Consider the following 14,528-nt stretch of genomic DNA (forward strand, 5'->3'; position numbering starts at 1 on the left):
ACCCAGCTTGCGGCTGGTCCAGCGCAGCTCATCACCCTTGGCCTCAATGACGAGGTTGATGGCAGCGCTCTCGGTGAAGTGCTGCCGCACCATCTCCAGGTCACCAGCAAAAAGCGCATTCTGCACCAGAAAGTCGTGGCAGGCAAGAGGCTCCATGCGGCGGCGCGGGGACCCCCAGCCCCCAGGGCACAGGGCACTGGGACTGGGGCGGCAGGAGGGGCCCACGCGCTGGGCAAGCTTCCAGCAGTGCAGCCGTTCCTCGTCCAGCCGCAGTGAGCGCAGCGCAGCCGAGGTGAATGCGAAGGTGAAGGTGCTGCCGGTCATAGCAAGCAATGGGACGAGCCCCTGATTTATAGGGCAGCCCGCGAGCGTCTGGCAGGGTCCCGTGCCCTTGGCTGGGTGCTCCCCGGCTCTGGCAGCTCGGGGCGGGCTGAGCCCTTCAGTCCAGCCTGACTCACCCGTTATAAATAGCAGCTTGGCAGCCCAGCCCCGCACTGTTTGTTTGTCCTCCATGGCTGGAGCAGGCTTCCTGTGTCCCTTTGGCCAGGGAAGGCAGGTGGGGGCAGGGACACATCCGCCTCATGCTCTTCCCTGCGCTGGGGCACAGGCGCTTCAATCTCTCTGCTGCGGCCCAGGCAGGGGGGCAGAGGCAGCTCGGGGCCACGGGGCTGCCGGTGTCTCCACCATGCCGCCAGCAGGCTCCAAGGGGCCGTGTCCATGCACGGAGTCCCCACAACCACTAGCCAGGCCAGGCAGCACAGGGTCACTTGGCAAGGTGGGGGGCACCCAGCCCTGGGTGTCACCCCCTCTCATGCTCCAGGTGCTGAGCCAGAGGTGCAAGGAGCTGGCACCTGCCCCGCGACAGCCCCAAAGCTCCCTCGGTGCCAGGCATTGTTCTCCGGCTGTAACAGCCAGACTATGAGCACCCCTCCACCCTGAGACCAAACGGGCACTGCAAGGGCCCCCAGGCCACCTGTGTGCTCCCAGCCAGCGTGCACAGCAGGGCTAGGTGTCACCGCTCTGGTTCCCTCCAGCTGCAACTGAACACACGTGGACATGCACTCACCCCTCTGTGACACCCTCCTCCCCAGCTGTGCACACCTCTGTGACACATGGATCCACACCCTAGCGTGCCCTGGACAAGCACACACACCTACACACATGCCACCCTTCTCTTCAGACAAGCAGGTGTGCTGGCCTCGGGCCAGACCCACGCACAAAGCCCTTTCCAGACTCACCTGCACATGTACATGTTCCCCAAGCATGTGCCCACACACATGCACACATGCACTCCCTGCACGTGGACCCACAGGTGTACACACCTGCACCAAGCCCCTCGCAAGGCTCAGGAGGGAAGGGCTGAGGTCAAGTTGGCTTTATGAGGCTGCCCCAGCCAGGGGTGCTGCCAGCTCCCCGCTTCCAGCCAGCTCTACTTCCTCCCCTTCTTCTTCTTCCCTTGCATCTCCTTCCCTTCCACCTGCTCTTCCGTGGCCTTGAGCCACCTCTTACCCAGGGGCGTCTTCAGGTACCAGTCCTGCGAGGGAGACAGCAGGTAAGCGGTGGGGTCAATGCTCCCAGGGGAGGCAGCGGGGAGCCAGGGCCAATGTGCATGCAGACCTGCTGCTTGGTTTGGGCTGCACTGCTGTGTTCGGCAACACAGCCCTGCCTTGCCCCAGGCAGCTGCTCAGCCAAACCAAAGCACAGCACGACTGGCTCCGGAGGTCTAAGCGCACCCAGCCCATCCCCGAGTTGGTGGTCACAGCGGGGGCAGTGGGGAGGGAAGGGGCCGGCACCTGGAGCGTCTTCTCCTCCTCAGGGTAGACCGGGTCAGCCTTGGGCAGCAGCTGCAGGAACTCCTCGGCACGCAGCGGCCTCCTGGGCAGCTGCAGGATGCGCCGCTCGGTCAGCACCGCCCGCACCACCTGCGCCATGGGCCCCTGGCTGTAGCCATCCGAGACAGTGGCCAGGGCGCTGAGGTCCAGGCCACGGCCCACGGTGCCACCGTGCTTCTGGATCAGGCGCTGCCAGGTCACTGCGGCGAGAGGGGCGGTCACAGGGGACGCAGTGGGGCAGGGTGGGGGGCAGCTGGCCTGGCTGCACAAGCAAGGGGATGGATGCACTGCACCCAGCTGTTGTGCAGGGGTGCGAGGGGGTCACCAGCACAAGCCCAGGCAGCTGCGAGGCTCGGTGCCCAGCACCCTCACCTCTGCTGTGCTGCATGGGTCCCATGCCCTGGTGCTGCCCCTGGCTACACGACCAGGGCAGGGCAGTGATGCCCCTGAGCCCCAGCGGCCACTGGTAGGGGAGAAAGGGGGGACGGGCTGGGTCCTCGCTCACCATAGCGGGAGGTGTAGTCAGGACGGGGCACGAGGAGGACCCGTTCATAGGCCTTGCACAGGGCCTTGGCATCGGCCACGTAGGGCCGGTCAGACGTGCCCAGCAGCAGCACCCGGTCGTCCACCCGCAGCATCTTCAGGGCCTTGGGCAGCTCCTTCCTCAGGCGCTTCGGCTCGGCCTGCGGGCAGCAAGGGCGGGGCCTGGCTGGCGCAAGGGACTGGAGCTGGGGGCGCCTGGGCAGGGCTCTGGGGGGGTCAGGGGGTTTCTGCTGCTTCAGGACTTCCCAGCCCTTAAACAGAGCAAGATGCAGCCCAGAAAACCCAGCCGGGTAGGGGGACATGGGTAAGGGCAGGCGGCGCGGGGGCAGACACACAAGCGGCAGCGGTGCCACGGGGGACTACCTGCCCCTGTGCTACAGCCCGGGGCATCTTCCACCACCTGCCCCCCAGCCAGCCCTGCAGCCCCATCTACCTGGGGGGCTTGTTCCCCCCTGCTCCAAGGACATCCCCCCACCCTGCCCCACAGCCCCATGCCAGGTCCCCCCTGCCCCCCACGGCCTCACCTCCTTCTCTTCTTTCGGGACCTTCTTGTAAAACGTCTTCTCCGCGTTGCCGACCCAGATCACCGACGGCTGCAGGAGCCTCGCCACCTGCAAGGGGCCGTGGGGAGGCGCTGAGCCAGGGGGCACACGGGAAACAGCTCCCGGCTTGCTGCAGGCTTCCTCCCCAGCCCCACCGGTACCTTGAAGACCATGTGCATGAGCAGGCTGAGGCCGGCCTTCCCTGGGTACTTGTCCACCAGGTTCTCGGGGGAGAGGTCGAAGAGGTTGGCGCCCGTCTCGGTGCACACGGCGTGCACCAGCATCTTCTTCCCAGTGCCCGCAGGGCCAGCCAGCAGGAGGGACCTCACCTGTGGTGCCAGCTCGTGCACCGTGGGTGACCCTAGGAGCCATGGGGATGGGACGGGGTGGGGGGTCTGTATCTGATCCCAATGCAGGTGGCAGAGCACCCCAGCAGGGCCTGGCACCCCCCCACGGGAACACCCACCCCTCCACGGGACATTGCACGCATGCACCCCTCCATGCATCCCCCCAGCCAACGCACAGCACGAGCCCTGCGCCCCACCCCAGCCCTGCTGCCGCCCCAGGCTGGGGCACGGGGTCGGCTTTGGGGCTGAGCCCGGCTCTGCCCCTACCCAGGCGCAGGATGGCGTACAGCACGACGTTCTGCCGGACGTCCAGCACCGAGGGCGCGGGCTCGGCCCCCGCCGCGCGCAGCGTGCTGCCCAGGTAGCTGAAGTCGCCTGTGGGGGGGAGCAGGGGTCAAGGGGCGAAAGGGGCAGCTCCCACCCCAGCACCAACCCCTGCCCCCAAGCAACCCACCACGGGGCCGTGCCTGGGCCTGGCTCCCTTCCCACCCCAGGTGGGTGCCCACCGGTGTAGTCAGCCAGCGGCACGGCCTGGGGCTTTTTGAGGATGCCCTGCAGCACCAGCTCCTCGTACAGCGAGTCCAGGGTCCTGGGGGCAGGGGGGCATCAGGGAGCGCACGCCCCACTCAGCCCCTGCCAAGACAGGGGCTTGGGGGGCAGGCTCCCCTCCGAGCAGAGGGGGCCGGGGCTGGACGAGCCCGGCGAGAGCGGGGCCAGGATCAGCTATGAGGGCGACACCTGTCCTGGGTCAGGTCCTTCTCCTTTTTCCCACTTTTCTTCCCCAACTTCTGCTTGGAAGAAAGAAGTGAAGGGGAAACCCGTACAATCGGGACAGCTCGAGGGGCCTGTGCCCCCACCCCGACACAGCCCCCATCCATGCCCCTGATCCCAGCCCCTCATGCCCAACACCAGCACTCCCCGGTCCCCCCACACGGCCCCGACCTTGCTGCTCTTCTTGGCCTTGAGAGGCCTGGTCTCCTCACGGTCCACGGCCAGCCTCAGCCGCTGCAGCTCCTGGCGCATCATCTCGTCCACCTGGGGAGCAGGGGCTTGTGGCAGTGCCAGGGACACCCCCAGGGCTCCCCCCATCCTCACGTGGCCTCTGCAGACCCCCGCCCTCCCTGGGCAGCCTGGCCCCGGCATCCCCCAGGCTCAAGGGGAGACGACAGAGCAGACCCCCACATCCCCAACGGCCGTGGGGCCTGGCCATGCCGCAGGGACAGGACCCTCGCCCCCACTGACCTGCAGCCGAACCTCCTTTTCCACCTCCTTCCGCATCTGGGCCTTGATCAGCTCCAGGTTGCAGCCCTGCTGCACCGGCTTGCCCACGTCCCGCTCTCCCCAGGTGGCTGCGGGGGGGGGGCTGGTCTGACCCTGCCACATCCCCACTTCCCTTGTTCTCCCACCGCCCCCACAAACCACTGCAGCTCCGGGCACCCCCAGGCATCGCATAGGAGGAGTCGGCACCGTAATGCCACATAGCACCTGCCCCCAGCCCCCACCACACAGCACCGATGTGGCACTGGGGTCCCCTCCCCGAGTGACACGCTGTCGCCCAGCTGTGCCTCGCCGGTGCCAGCCCCGTGCACGCAGGCGGGAGGGTCAATGCTGGCCACGGGCACCGCTCTCAGCCCTGGGACCTGCATCCTCACGGTCAGCCCGTCTGCAGCCCGGGCCACGGGGAAGTGCCGGGCACAGGAGACCCGGGCGGCCAGGACAGGAGACCCTGCCAGGGCTTGGTCCAGGTCATCATGGCAGAGGTCTCCCTTGGTTCAGAGTGCAGTTGTGGGTGCGAGCTGGTGTGCGCGTGCAGGTGGTGTGCTCCTCCCGCCCCGTCCAGCCCCCTTACCCTGGTACTGCATGAAGCCCGTGCTGATGATGGGCAGGAATTTGGAGGGAGGCAGCATTAGACTTTCAGCTTCCTCCTGGGAAGAGCCCCAAGCGCAGGGAGTCACGGGACGCAGCGGGAGCCCGCAGGGAGGAGCGGGGACAGCCCTGGCGCGCGGGGAAGGGCAGACAGTACTTCCTCCCCTGCAGCCAGGGGCTCACCGGTTTCTTGTCCTTCTTCTTGCCTTTTTTTGCCTTCTCTTTCTCCTCTTTCTTCTTCTTTTTCTTCTTCTTCTTGTCCCCCTCTTCTCTCTCCAGCTGCTCCAGCTCTTCTCTCACCTGCGGGCCCCCAGCATGACCCTGCTGGACCGGGGTGTCCAGGCCGCGGCAGGACCCCAGCTCCCAGAGGGCTGGCAGAGATGGGGGCCATAGCCCCCCCATGCGGTCCGCCAGCCTGGCCCCCTGCCCTGACCCCACAGGCACCCCTCCCCACCCCATGCTGAATGTGCGGCACCCCACCCTGGGGCCAGCTTGCAGCCAGCTTCCCGCCACCCCGGTCACTACTGCCCCCCGGCCTGGCGCCCCGTGACCTGCTCAGGGGTCTTCTCTGCAAATAGGATGCTGGAGCCCCCCACATCCTCGTCGGGGTACTCTGGGAAGTGCCCGGTCAGGTCCCTGTGCGAGGGGGCCCGACAAGCATGAGCGCTTGGCGGGCCAGGGGGCGAGCGGGAGGGCGGAGCGGGTGGGGGGCGATGCTGCGGGGCCCACCGGCACTCGAGGAGCCACTGGCGCAGCTGCTCCTTCATGGCCTCCTGCAGGCTGGGCCCCTCGAGCTCCAGCAGCAACGCCCGCGTGCCGGCCAGTGCCTGCTGGTACTCGGCCTCGCGGTCCGCCTGCCGCAGCCGCCGAAAGTCCTCGCCCAGCTGCGCCCGCAGTGCCACGGCCGAGAGCCCCGGGGCTGCTGGGTCGGAGACCTGCGGGGATGCCACGGGGTAGGGGCACCATAACGACCGGGGCGAGAGGCTGGACGCGGTGTGTAGGGACCAGGGGCCAAGCGGCCAGCGCCTGCTGTGCAGGCCCACCGCCCCTCGCCTGCCCCGGCTGCCTTGTGTCTCGTGCTCCCGCCTCTGCTGCAGAGATGGGCCCGTCCTGCCCGGCCCTTGAGTGCGGCGCCTGGGGCGGTGGGGCGCGGGGCGGCCGGCGCGGAGTCGATTACCCGTAATGAGCCCGTAATATGCATGTGCGGTGCTTCCCGCGCGGCCGCGTCATCACAATGGCACAGGCACTTTCCCGCCTCATTGCCTCCCAAATGGATTTTAAATATCCTTCCGAGGACACAATTATTTAAAACGCTGAACTAAACACTCGCTAATGGGAAACCGCGTGCGGCCCCCGCCCCGCGTGGACGCTGCACTTCCTCCCCCCCGCCGGGCACCCGGTCAGCTGCAGCCAGCGGGCCCGAGCGGAGCCACGGAGACCCCGCTCGCCCAGAGCAACAGGCGGGGGTGCAGAGCGGGGAGGGTGGATCGGGGCCCGCAGGCCAGGCAGCCCCAGCAGCACAGGGACAGGCAGGGAGCAAGGGCGGGTGCTCCTGCTCCCCCGGGACCGACAGAGGCAGCAGGGACACCCCGCAGAGCTTGCACGGGGCAGCACCCTGACAGCTCACAGCACCTTGGACGCATGAACAGCACGGCGCGCAGGGGCTGCAGGCGGCGGGCTGGCAGCTGCAGGCTCAGGCTGGTTGCCGACATCCCCGGCAAGGTGCAACCAGCGCTGTGCAAACAGGCCCTGGCTCCCCGACTGCGGCCAAGCTTCTCCTGGCCCCCACCCGGAGACCCCCGTGCCACCTTCTGCCCCCACAGCACTGGCCACAGGTTTCTGCAGCCCTGCCCAGGCCCCGAGCGGCGGGCGGCGGCGGGAAGCAGAGCGCCGGGTGGGTGCGGGCTCCATGCAAGGGGTGCACCCTCTTGGCAGAGATGGGGTGCAGGGCAGGGAGATCAGGGCAGGGGTCAGGCTTCATTACCCAGGCCATCCACCCCGGCTGCAGCCCCTCGGCCACTGCAGCCCCGCGGGGAGCGGGCCGCCGAAGGGTGCTGCAGCCGTGCAGAGCGGCGCAGCAGGCAGACTCCCAGGGACAGGAGCACGGGACCCCAGCCCCACTGGCCTGGGAGCTGCCAGCATGCCCCACTGCTAAGGGTGTGGGGGTCAGGGGTCCTGTGCCTCCTCTATCACCCGGCCGCAGCCCCCAGGGTTGCCCCAATCCCGTCGCTTGCAGACCGTGAAGCTGCCCTGCCCTGCAGCCACCTCGGGCTCGAGGGAGGCCAAGCTGCCGGGGCAGGCGGCTCCCACCAGCCGCGTCCGGACCGGGGCCGCCCACCTGACCCCGCAGCAGGAGCCGGCGGGAGTCCCTGCATCCCCCGCAGGCAGTGGAGCCGCGGCTGCACTTCATTAGGGGGTTCATATTTCACCCTAATGGCTCTGCCGTCGCCGAGCCATCCATCACCCGCTCTTTTCCCTGCGAGAGCCGCACGGTGCCCGCCGGCACCGCCAGCCACGGCTCGCGACGACGAGCCAGCGCCGTGGCACGGGACCCAGCCCAGCACCGGGCAGGGCAGGCCCCACGCCAGGCATCCCAGCCCAGGGGCAGGGCCCTTCCCCAAAAATGGGGAGACGCCAGGCAGGGACCCCTGCCCCCTTCCGGGGTGGCCTGCCAGGAGACCCCACCAGGTCCCGCTCCTGGGGGGCTCTTCAGTGTCTCCTGCAGGATAACCCCGGGGCAGGGGAGAGCCGCCCCTGCCTGCCCGGGAGCAAGGGGCACGGGGAGCCGGGCCCTGCCCCATCTGTGGGGGTGGGGGGGGTATGCTAGTGACAGGGACGGGGCACAGCACAATGGGGCTGGGGGGGTGGGCAGGCGGGGGTCTCACCATGCCGATGAAGGCCATCTCCTGCTGCCGCTCCAGAGCCGTGCGCCGGCATTGCAGGCAGCCCTTCCACACCTGCGGGGGAAGAGCAGAGAAGAGCCGTCCTGGGGCACCGCGCCGCCCCTGCGCCCAGACCATCACCCACACAGGAGGCGCCGTGCCATGCCCGGGTCCCGCTGCACTGCCCACTGGCACGGGCTGCAGAGCAGTCAGCCTGGCCGCGGCCCCTCCGGCACCAGGGGGGCAGATGCCACGGCCCCGCAGCCCGACACGGCGGGGTCAGCCCCAGCCCCAGCCCCGCCTGCCGGCACGAGCAAAGGGCACAAGGAAGGGAGGGCAGCGCCATGCCGAGGCGTCAGGCCAGGGAGGACGGGGGAGAGGTGGAGGCTGCACCCTGGGCAGCAGGGAGGGGATGGAGCCCTGCACCCCAATGCCCTCCAGTGCAACCCCCGACGTTGGGGCCAGCCCCGGCCTGGACCTGGCTGAATAGTGGGGCAAAGGGGCCAGGCAGCCCTGGGGAGCAGAAAGGAGGGGGTGCACCACGGAGGGAACAGCACCTCCAGGCCAGGGACATGGCAGAGCCCACCCGGGGCATGGGGTCCTCAGGCCCACCCGGGGCAAGGGGCAGCCCCCACCTTCTGGATGCGGATGGCAGCCTGCTCGCGGTCCAGCTCCTTGGCACCGCTCTCCCGCGCCAACCGCTCGCGCTCCTCGTCCCGCCGGATGTCCCCCATGAACCGGGCCCGCAGTCGGCCCTGCCGCAGCCGCTCCGCCCGCTGCACCAGCCGTACCGCCTCGTCCCGCGACGGCGCTGCCCGCGACGGCTGCGGGGCGGGAGTCGGCGTGGGGGCGGGCACCCGGGCACCCCTCACCCCGGCCCCGGTTGTGCCCCTACAGCTGTGGGGGAGCAGGGCTCACCCCCTGCCTGCCCAGGGGTGCCCCAGTGCCCTCCTAGGAGCACCCCGCAGCCCAGCCGGGGCCAGGACCGTCTCCAGTGGTGTCCTGCCTGCTTCACAAGCTTGGCGTGGCTCCATGCACCCCCCTGCTGTGGGGTTTGCTATAGCCCCCCCACTGCACCCCTGCCATCCTGGGGCACCCCCGTGCTCCTCCGCCCACATCCAGGGCAGCCCAGGTCGTCCCGGGCAGGAGGCACTGCCTGGCTCCCTATCGTGCTGGCCTCACCCCGGGGCCGCGGGCACTCACTCACCCGCGGGGGCTGGCTGGGCTCCATGCGGGCCAGGATCTCGGCCAGGACCTGCTGCCGCTCCTTCAGGGCCCGGGCTCGCTCGAGCAGGAAGTACTTGGGGACGGGCACCTCCACGTCAGCCTGCGTGCGGGCAGCGCCGGGGCTCAGCCGCGGCACCAGCCCGGACCCAGCCTGCACACCCGGGGCCCAGGCCCCTGCACCCCACAGCCCTGGCCCTGCTCCCCACGCGGTACCCGCAGCCACGCCAAGCCATGCCCCGGCCAGCTGACGCCACCTCCGAGTCCCGGCACAGGGACGTGTGCTAGGTGCAGACGGACTTTCGGCTGCGCCCGCCGCGGCCCCCTCCTTCGTCCACAGTGGAAATTTAAAGAGCTGCAGGATGACTCCGTTTCCCATCTTCCTGCGCACGGCGGGAAGGAGCAGGTTCAAGTCTGCGAGTCTCCACCGCCCTGTCAGGAAGGCCCCAGCCCGGCTGCCCTGGGCACGATGGGGGCAGCCCCCGGCCCCCGGGTTTCTCCATCAGTGCGGGATGCTTCAGGGGCTCCAGCGGCTGCCGCTGCCCCAGGCACCCCGCTGTGCACGAGGGAGCAGCTCCAGTGCGCAGGGTCTTGCTGATGCCCCCGCACACGGACCCCTTGCCCCAATGTAGAGCTCCTCCCGGCCCGTGGGGAACCCCAATGCCCCCATTTTGCAGGCTCAGCCCTCATCCTGCTCCATCCTTGCCAAGGGAACCACGATTCAGGTCAGGGGCAGAGAGAGGGGACACTACAGACCAGACCACGCACCAAGCTGGAGGCCTCTCCTCAGCACCCCCCAGCCCAGCGACACCCTTCCCTGCTCTGGCCCACTCCAACCGACCCCTGCCCCAGGGCAGACGCAGCATCCCTAAGCCTGTGTCTGGCATGGGCAAAGAGACCCTGCTACAAGGGACTGCATGCTGCAGGTCGGAGGCCACCAGCAGCCCCTTGCCAGGTGGAAATGGAGGCTCATAAGGGGAATCATAGAAAACGAGGGTTGGAAAGGACCTTGGGCGGTCACATCTCATCCAACCCCTGCTCCAAGCAGGACCAGCCCTGACTGCATCCTCCCAGCCAAGGCTTTGTTTAACCAGGTCTTAAACTTCCAAGGATGGAGAGTTCATAACCTCGCCGGGTAACCTGTCCCAGTGTTTTACTGTCCTGCTAGTGACAGAATTTTTCCGAATACCCAACCTCCACCTCCTTTGCTGAAGTTTGAGCCCATTGCTCCTTGTCCTGCCATCTGCCCCCACTGAGACCAGCCCAGCTCCGTCCTCTTTGCAGCCCCCCGGGCAGGGAGGTGAAGGCTGCTGTTCAATCCCCCTCGGTCTTCTCTTCTGCAGACTAAATCAGCCCATTTCCCTCAGCCTCTCCTTGTGGCAGAAATGCCACCGTCGGTGCCCCTCTCCAGAGACCTGTCTCTGCCAGCGTGAGAGGCTGGGGTTGAATCCCTCAGGGCTGGGATCTCCCTCCCTGTCTGCATGACAAAAGCCTGGTGCCTGGGAGGCAGATGCTCTGGTCACCTGGGCAGGGGGAGGGAAAAGCCCCGCTCACGGCCAAGGTAGCCAGTGATGCTTTTTAAATTGGTTGGCTAGGGGCCAGCACTGGCAGCTTCGATTGGACCGGGCTGCTGAGGTCACGGAGGTGATAAAAAGGCCCGGGCCAGGAAGAAGGCAGCCATTAGCCATGCGGTCATCCAGGTGAATCTGAACCTGGCTCTCTCCTCATCACCGCATGCTCCAAGAGTGCCCTGCCTCCAGAGGAAACTCCAACCACCTCTGGTTGATGCGTGTGAGTAAGCTGCTCGAGATCCGATTAGATATTTTAGCTTACAGTAACTCAGATGTGAGATCAAAAGGCTACCTCAGTCACCCTGGTTTGCTCTATGGGATTCCTCTGAGATTCCTCTGATATTGCTCTACCTTTTACCCTGTTTCCGCCCTACCCCTGTAATCAATAAAGTTCTCCTTTGTGACCGGTGTGGGAGACTTATTGAGGGGTGGGTCTACATTGTGCCGAGGAGGCCCCTTAGGTCTGTGGACTAAGGGAGACTTTCCTATTAAGCCCCTGACTTGGGGAAGTGCCCCAAGTGCCTGTATTGGGTCTAGGACCCATTGGACGATCAGGCCTATGTTCTCCAAGGTGCGCAGAGCCAGAAGTGAGTCCAGAGCCTTGGATGGTGGCAGCGGGACCCCAGGCTAGCGGGTGTGCTCCAGGGAAGGGGTCGGCCGGGCGGGAGGCACCCCAGGGAGGCAGCTCAGGAGACCGGAACTACAGTCAGGACCCATTTCCCATAAAGCCACATTGATAGGAATACAGTTAATATCAATCTATATAATGCAGGAACAAAAGGATTTATCAATGCCTCCGTGCTTCTCCACAGGGCTGACACCAGGGTCCCTGCCTTGCATTTACCCAGCTCACTGCACCCGTATATTAGGGTTTATTAAGAAGCATCTGCCTGCCAAGCTCCTGAGCCCACTCTTTTAGAAGACTTGGTAGCAAGTCAGCTTGACCTGATGAATGTAGGTGCTCCTCCCTACTACTTATTAAGCCCCACCCCACCTCAGGTCTCAGCGAGCTAGAAGCAGGGCGTTGCTGTCCTCCTGCAAGAGACTGCCAAGTGCGCCAGCCCAGGTCTCTGCAAATACCCAACAGGAAGAGCAATGGGTGCAGGAAGGCAGGATTTGATTCAAGGGGGATGTAACTTAGTGACAGAGGATGCAGAAAAGGCTGAAGTGCTCAATGCTTGTCTCACCTCAGTCTTCACAGGCAAGGTCAGCTCCCAGACGACTGCGCCGGGCAGCACAGTTCGAGGAGGAGGTGAGCAGCCAAGGTGATTAGGAGCCATCAGCATGGATTCACCAGGGGCAGGTCATGCCTGACAGACCGGATTGCTTTCTATGACAAAGAGCCTGGCTCTGGCTGGGGGGAGACTGGTGGATGTGGCACACCTTGATTTTAGCAAAGTTTTTGAGACAGGTCTCACACACCGTTGTCACAGGCAAGCTAAGGCAGTACAAGCTAAATGAATGGACTGTAAAGTGGACAAAAAACTGACTGGCACATCGGGCTCAGAGCAGTAATCAGTGGCTCAATGACTAGGTGGTAGCTGGTATCAAGTGCGGTGCCCCATGGCGCGGTCCTGGGGCTGGTTTGGTTCAATGTCTTCATCCACAGCCTAAAAGATGGGATGCAGTGCACCCTCAGCAAGTCTGCAATGACACCAAGCTGGGGGGAGCAGTGGATACGCTGGAGGGTAGGACAGGGATTCAGAGCGACTGGCACATCAGAGGATTGGGCCAAAAGGAACCTCCTGAAGTTCAACAAGGACAAGTGCAAAGTCCTGCACGGAGGAGGAGCGAGCCCCTGCACCGGGGCAGGCGGGGGGCGATGGGCTGGGCAGCAGCTCAGCAGAAATGGACCGCGGGGGTGACAGGGGACAATTTGCTGAATGAGCCAGCAGTGCACCCACGTTGCCAAGGGCTCCATGGGCTGCATTGGGAGGAGCGTTGCCAGTAGGTCCAGAGAAGTGATTATTCCCCTCTGTTCAGCGCAGAGGGTGACATGACTGGTGAGGAGAGGCCGAGGGACCTGGGCTGCTCAAGTCTGCAGCAGAGAAGACCGAGGGGGATTTGATAGCAGCCTTCACCTCCCTGCCCGGGGGGCTGCAAAGAGGATGGAGCTGGGCTGGTCTCAGTAGGGGCAGATGGCAGGACAAGGAGCAATGGGCTCAAGCTACAGCAAGGGAGGTGGAGGTTGGATATTCAGAAAAATTCTGTCACTAGCAGGACAGTAAGACACTGGGACAGGTTACCCAGAGTGGTGGTGGACTCCCCATCTGTGGAAGTTTAAGATCCAGCTAGACAAAGCCTTGGCTGGGAGGATGTAGTTGGGGCTGGTCCTGCTTGGAGCAGGGGGGTGGATTAGGATGCGAGCTCTTGAGGTCCCTCCCAACCTTCATTTTCTATGATTCCCTTTATTAGCCTCCATTTCCACCTGGCAAGGGGCTGCTAGTGGCCTCAGACCTGCAGGATGCAGCCCCTCGTAGCAGGATCTCTTTGCACATACCAGGCACGTTTAAAGGAGCAGCTCTGTCCTGTTCCCTGGCTGGACCAAGCCCAGCAGCTGGGGCTGGGCTCAGCTCATGCACGGATCCATATGTCCATGACCAGGGCTCCCAGCTTGGCAGTGCTCAGGAACCGTGCACAGCACCTGCAGCACTGCACCCCCAGCCCTTTAGTGCCCATGTCCTTCCCATGGAGGGACAGCCTGCGATCTTCGTGCTCCAGCCACGGGAGAGGCCACCCCAGGCATTGGCCATGCCCAGAACTGCTAGTGCCTTTGGGTGGTGGCTGGGAGCCAGCCTGGTGCCAGCAGCAGCTGCGAGGGTTTCCGCCCCTTCCTCATTCCTTGCCACATCTGAGCACGAGCCGCCCAGCACAGAGCACCCCCCAGTCCTGCCCAGGGCAGCGTCTGTCCAGGACCTGCTCAACTGGAAGGGCAGTTCCTGCAGCAGCATCTACCCCAATACAGGATCCCAGCAGCACTCCCTGCTCCTTCCAGGGTGCAGTGCACCAGCACCGTCCCCCCTTCCCGACATCAGCCCAGCACCTCCCAGCTGCATTAGGCCCTCAGTCCAGCCCCACTCGCCCTCCCCAGCCCCCTCCAGGATGCTGGATCTCAGCCCCAGGCCCTCACCGGGGTAAGCTTGAGGTCCTGCAGCACGTGGTCCATGAAGTGGTACTCGGAGCGGTCCAGCTGCACCAGCGCCTCCTTCAGCTCCAGCACGCGGCCCAGGGCCCCATCCAGCACACGGCGCAGCATGCGGCGCTTCTGCGGCTGCAGCATCTGGTCGTGGCAGGTCTCCAGGCGCCGCACGACCTGCACGTAGCGCAGGAACAGGGTGGCCAGCCCCTGGGAGAACGCGGCCCGGTCTCGCTCGGGCCGCGGCGGTGTGGCTGGCAGCTCCTGGGCCAGCAGCTCCTTCAGGGCCACCTGCGACTCCAGCCACATCCTCCCGTAGGTGCTGCGGGGAGCAGCGGCAGCTCGTCAGCATGGGGAGGGAAGTGGGTGCAGAGACCCCCGGGACATGGGCCGGAGGGGCCAGGACTGGTATCCTCCGTGCTGCGCAGAGCAGAGCGGGCAGCTCAGACCTCACGGACCACAAGTGGGGCTAACACCTGTGCACAGGTGCGGTCCCTCGCGTCCCCCCACAGCACGTTGAGCCCCCTCACCTGCCTCAGGCTTCAGCCCTGCAGGATGCTGCAAGCACGTGGCCCTGGGGGGGGG

At 65.9% G+C, this 14,528-nt stretch overlaps 1 protein-coding gene across 1 annotated transcript; it reads right to left on the bottom strand.

Moving 5' to 3' along the window:
• Positions 1 to 831: 831 nt before the first annotated feature.
• IQCA1L (IQ motif containing with AAA domain 1 like) lies at positions 832 to 14,391 on the bottom strand. The gene is made up of 18 exons (XM_059729378.1): positions 13,938 to 14,391; positions 9,216 to 9,339; positions 8,648 to 8,823; positions 7,962 to 8,087; positions 5,860 to 6,065; positions 5,682 to 5,766; positions 5,314 to 5,430; positions 5,114 to 5,189; positions 4,507 to 4,613; positions 4,207 to 4,299; positions 4,003 to 4,052; positions 3,771 to 3,853; positions 3,532 to 3,639; positions 3,079 to 3,278; positions 2,900 to 2,986; positions 2,338 to 2,515; positions 1,794 to 2,032; positions 832 to 1,534 (listed from the first exon to the last, which is right to left on the bottom strand). The coding sequence occupies exons 1-18, from the start codon at positions 14,250 to 14,252 to the stop codon at positions 1,430 to 1,432; spliced, it is 2,475 nt and encodes an 824-aa protein (XP_059585361.1). The 5' UTR covers positions 14,253 to 14,391; the 3' UTR covers positions 832 to 1,429.
• Positions 14,392 to 14,528: the final 137 nt, after the last annotated feature.

The sequence above is a fragment of the Alligator mississippiensis genome, chromosome 5, assembly GCF_030867095.1.
Source record: "Alligator mississippiensis isolate rAllMis1 chromosome 5, rAllMis1, whole genome shotgun sequence".
NCBI lineage: Eukaryota > Metazoa > Chordata > Crocodylia > Alligatoridae > Alligator > Alligator mississippiensis.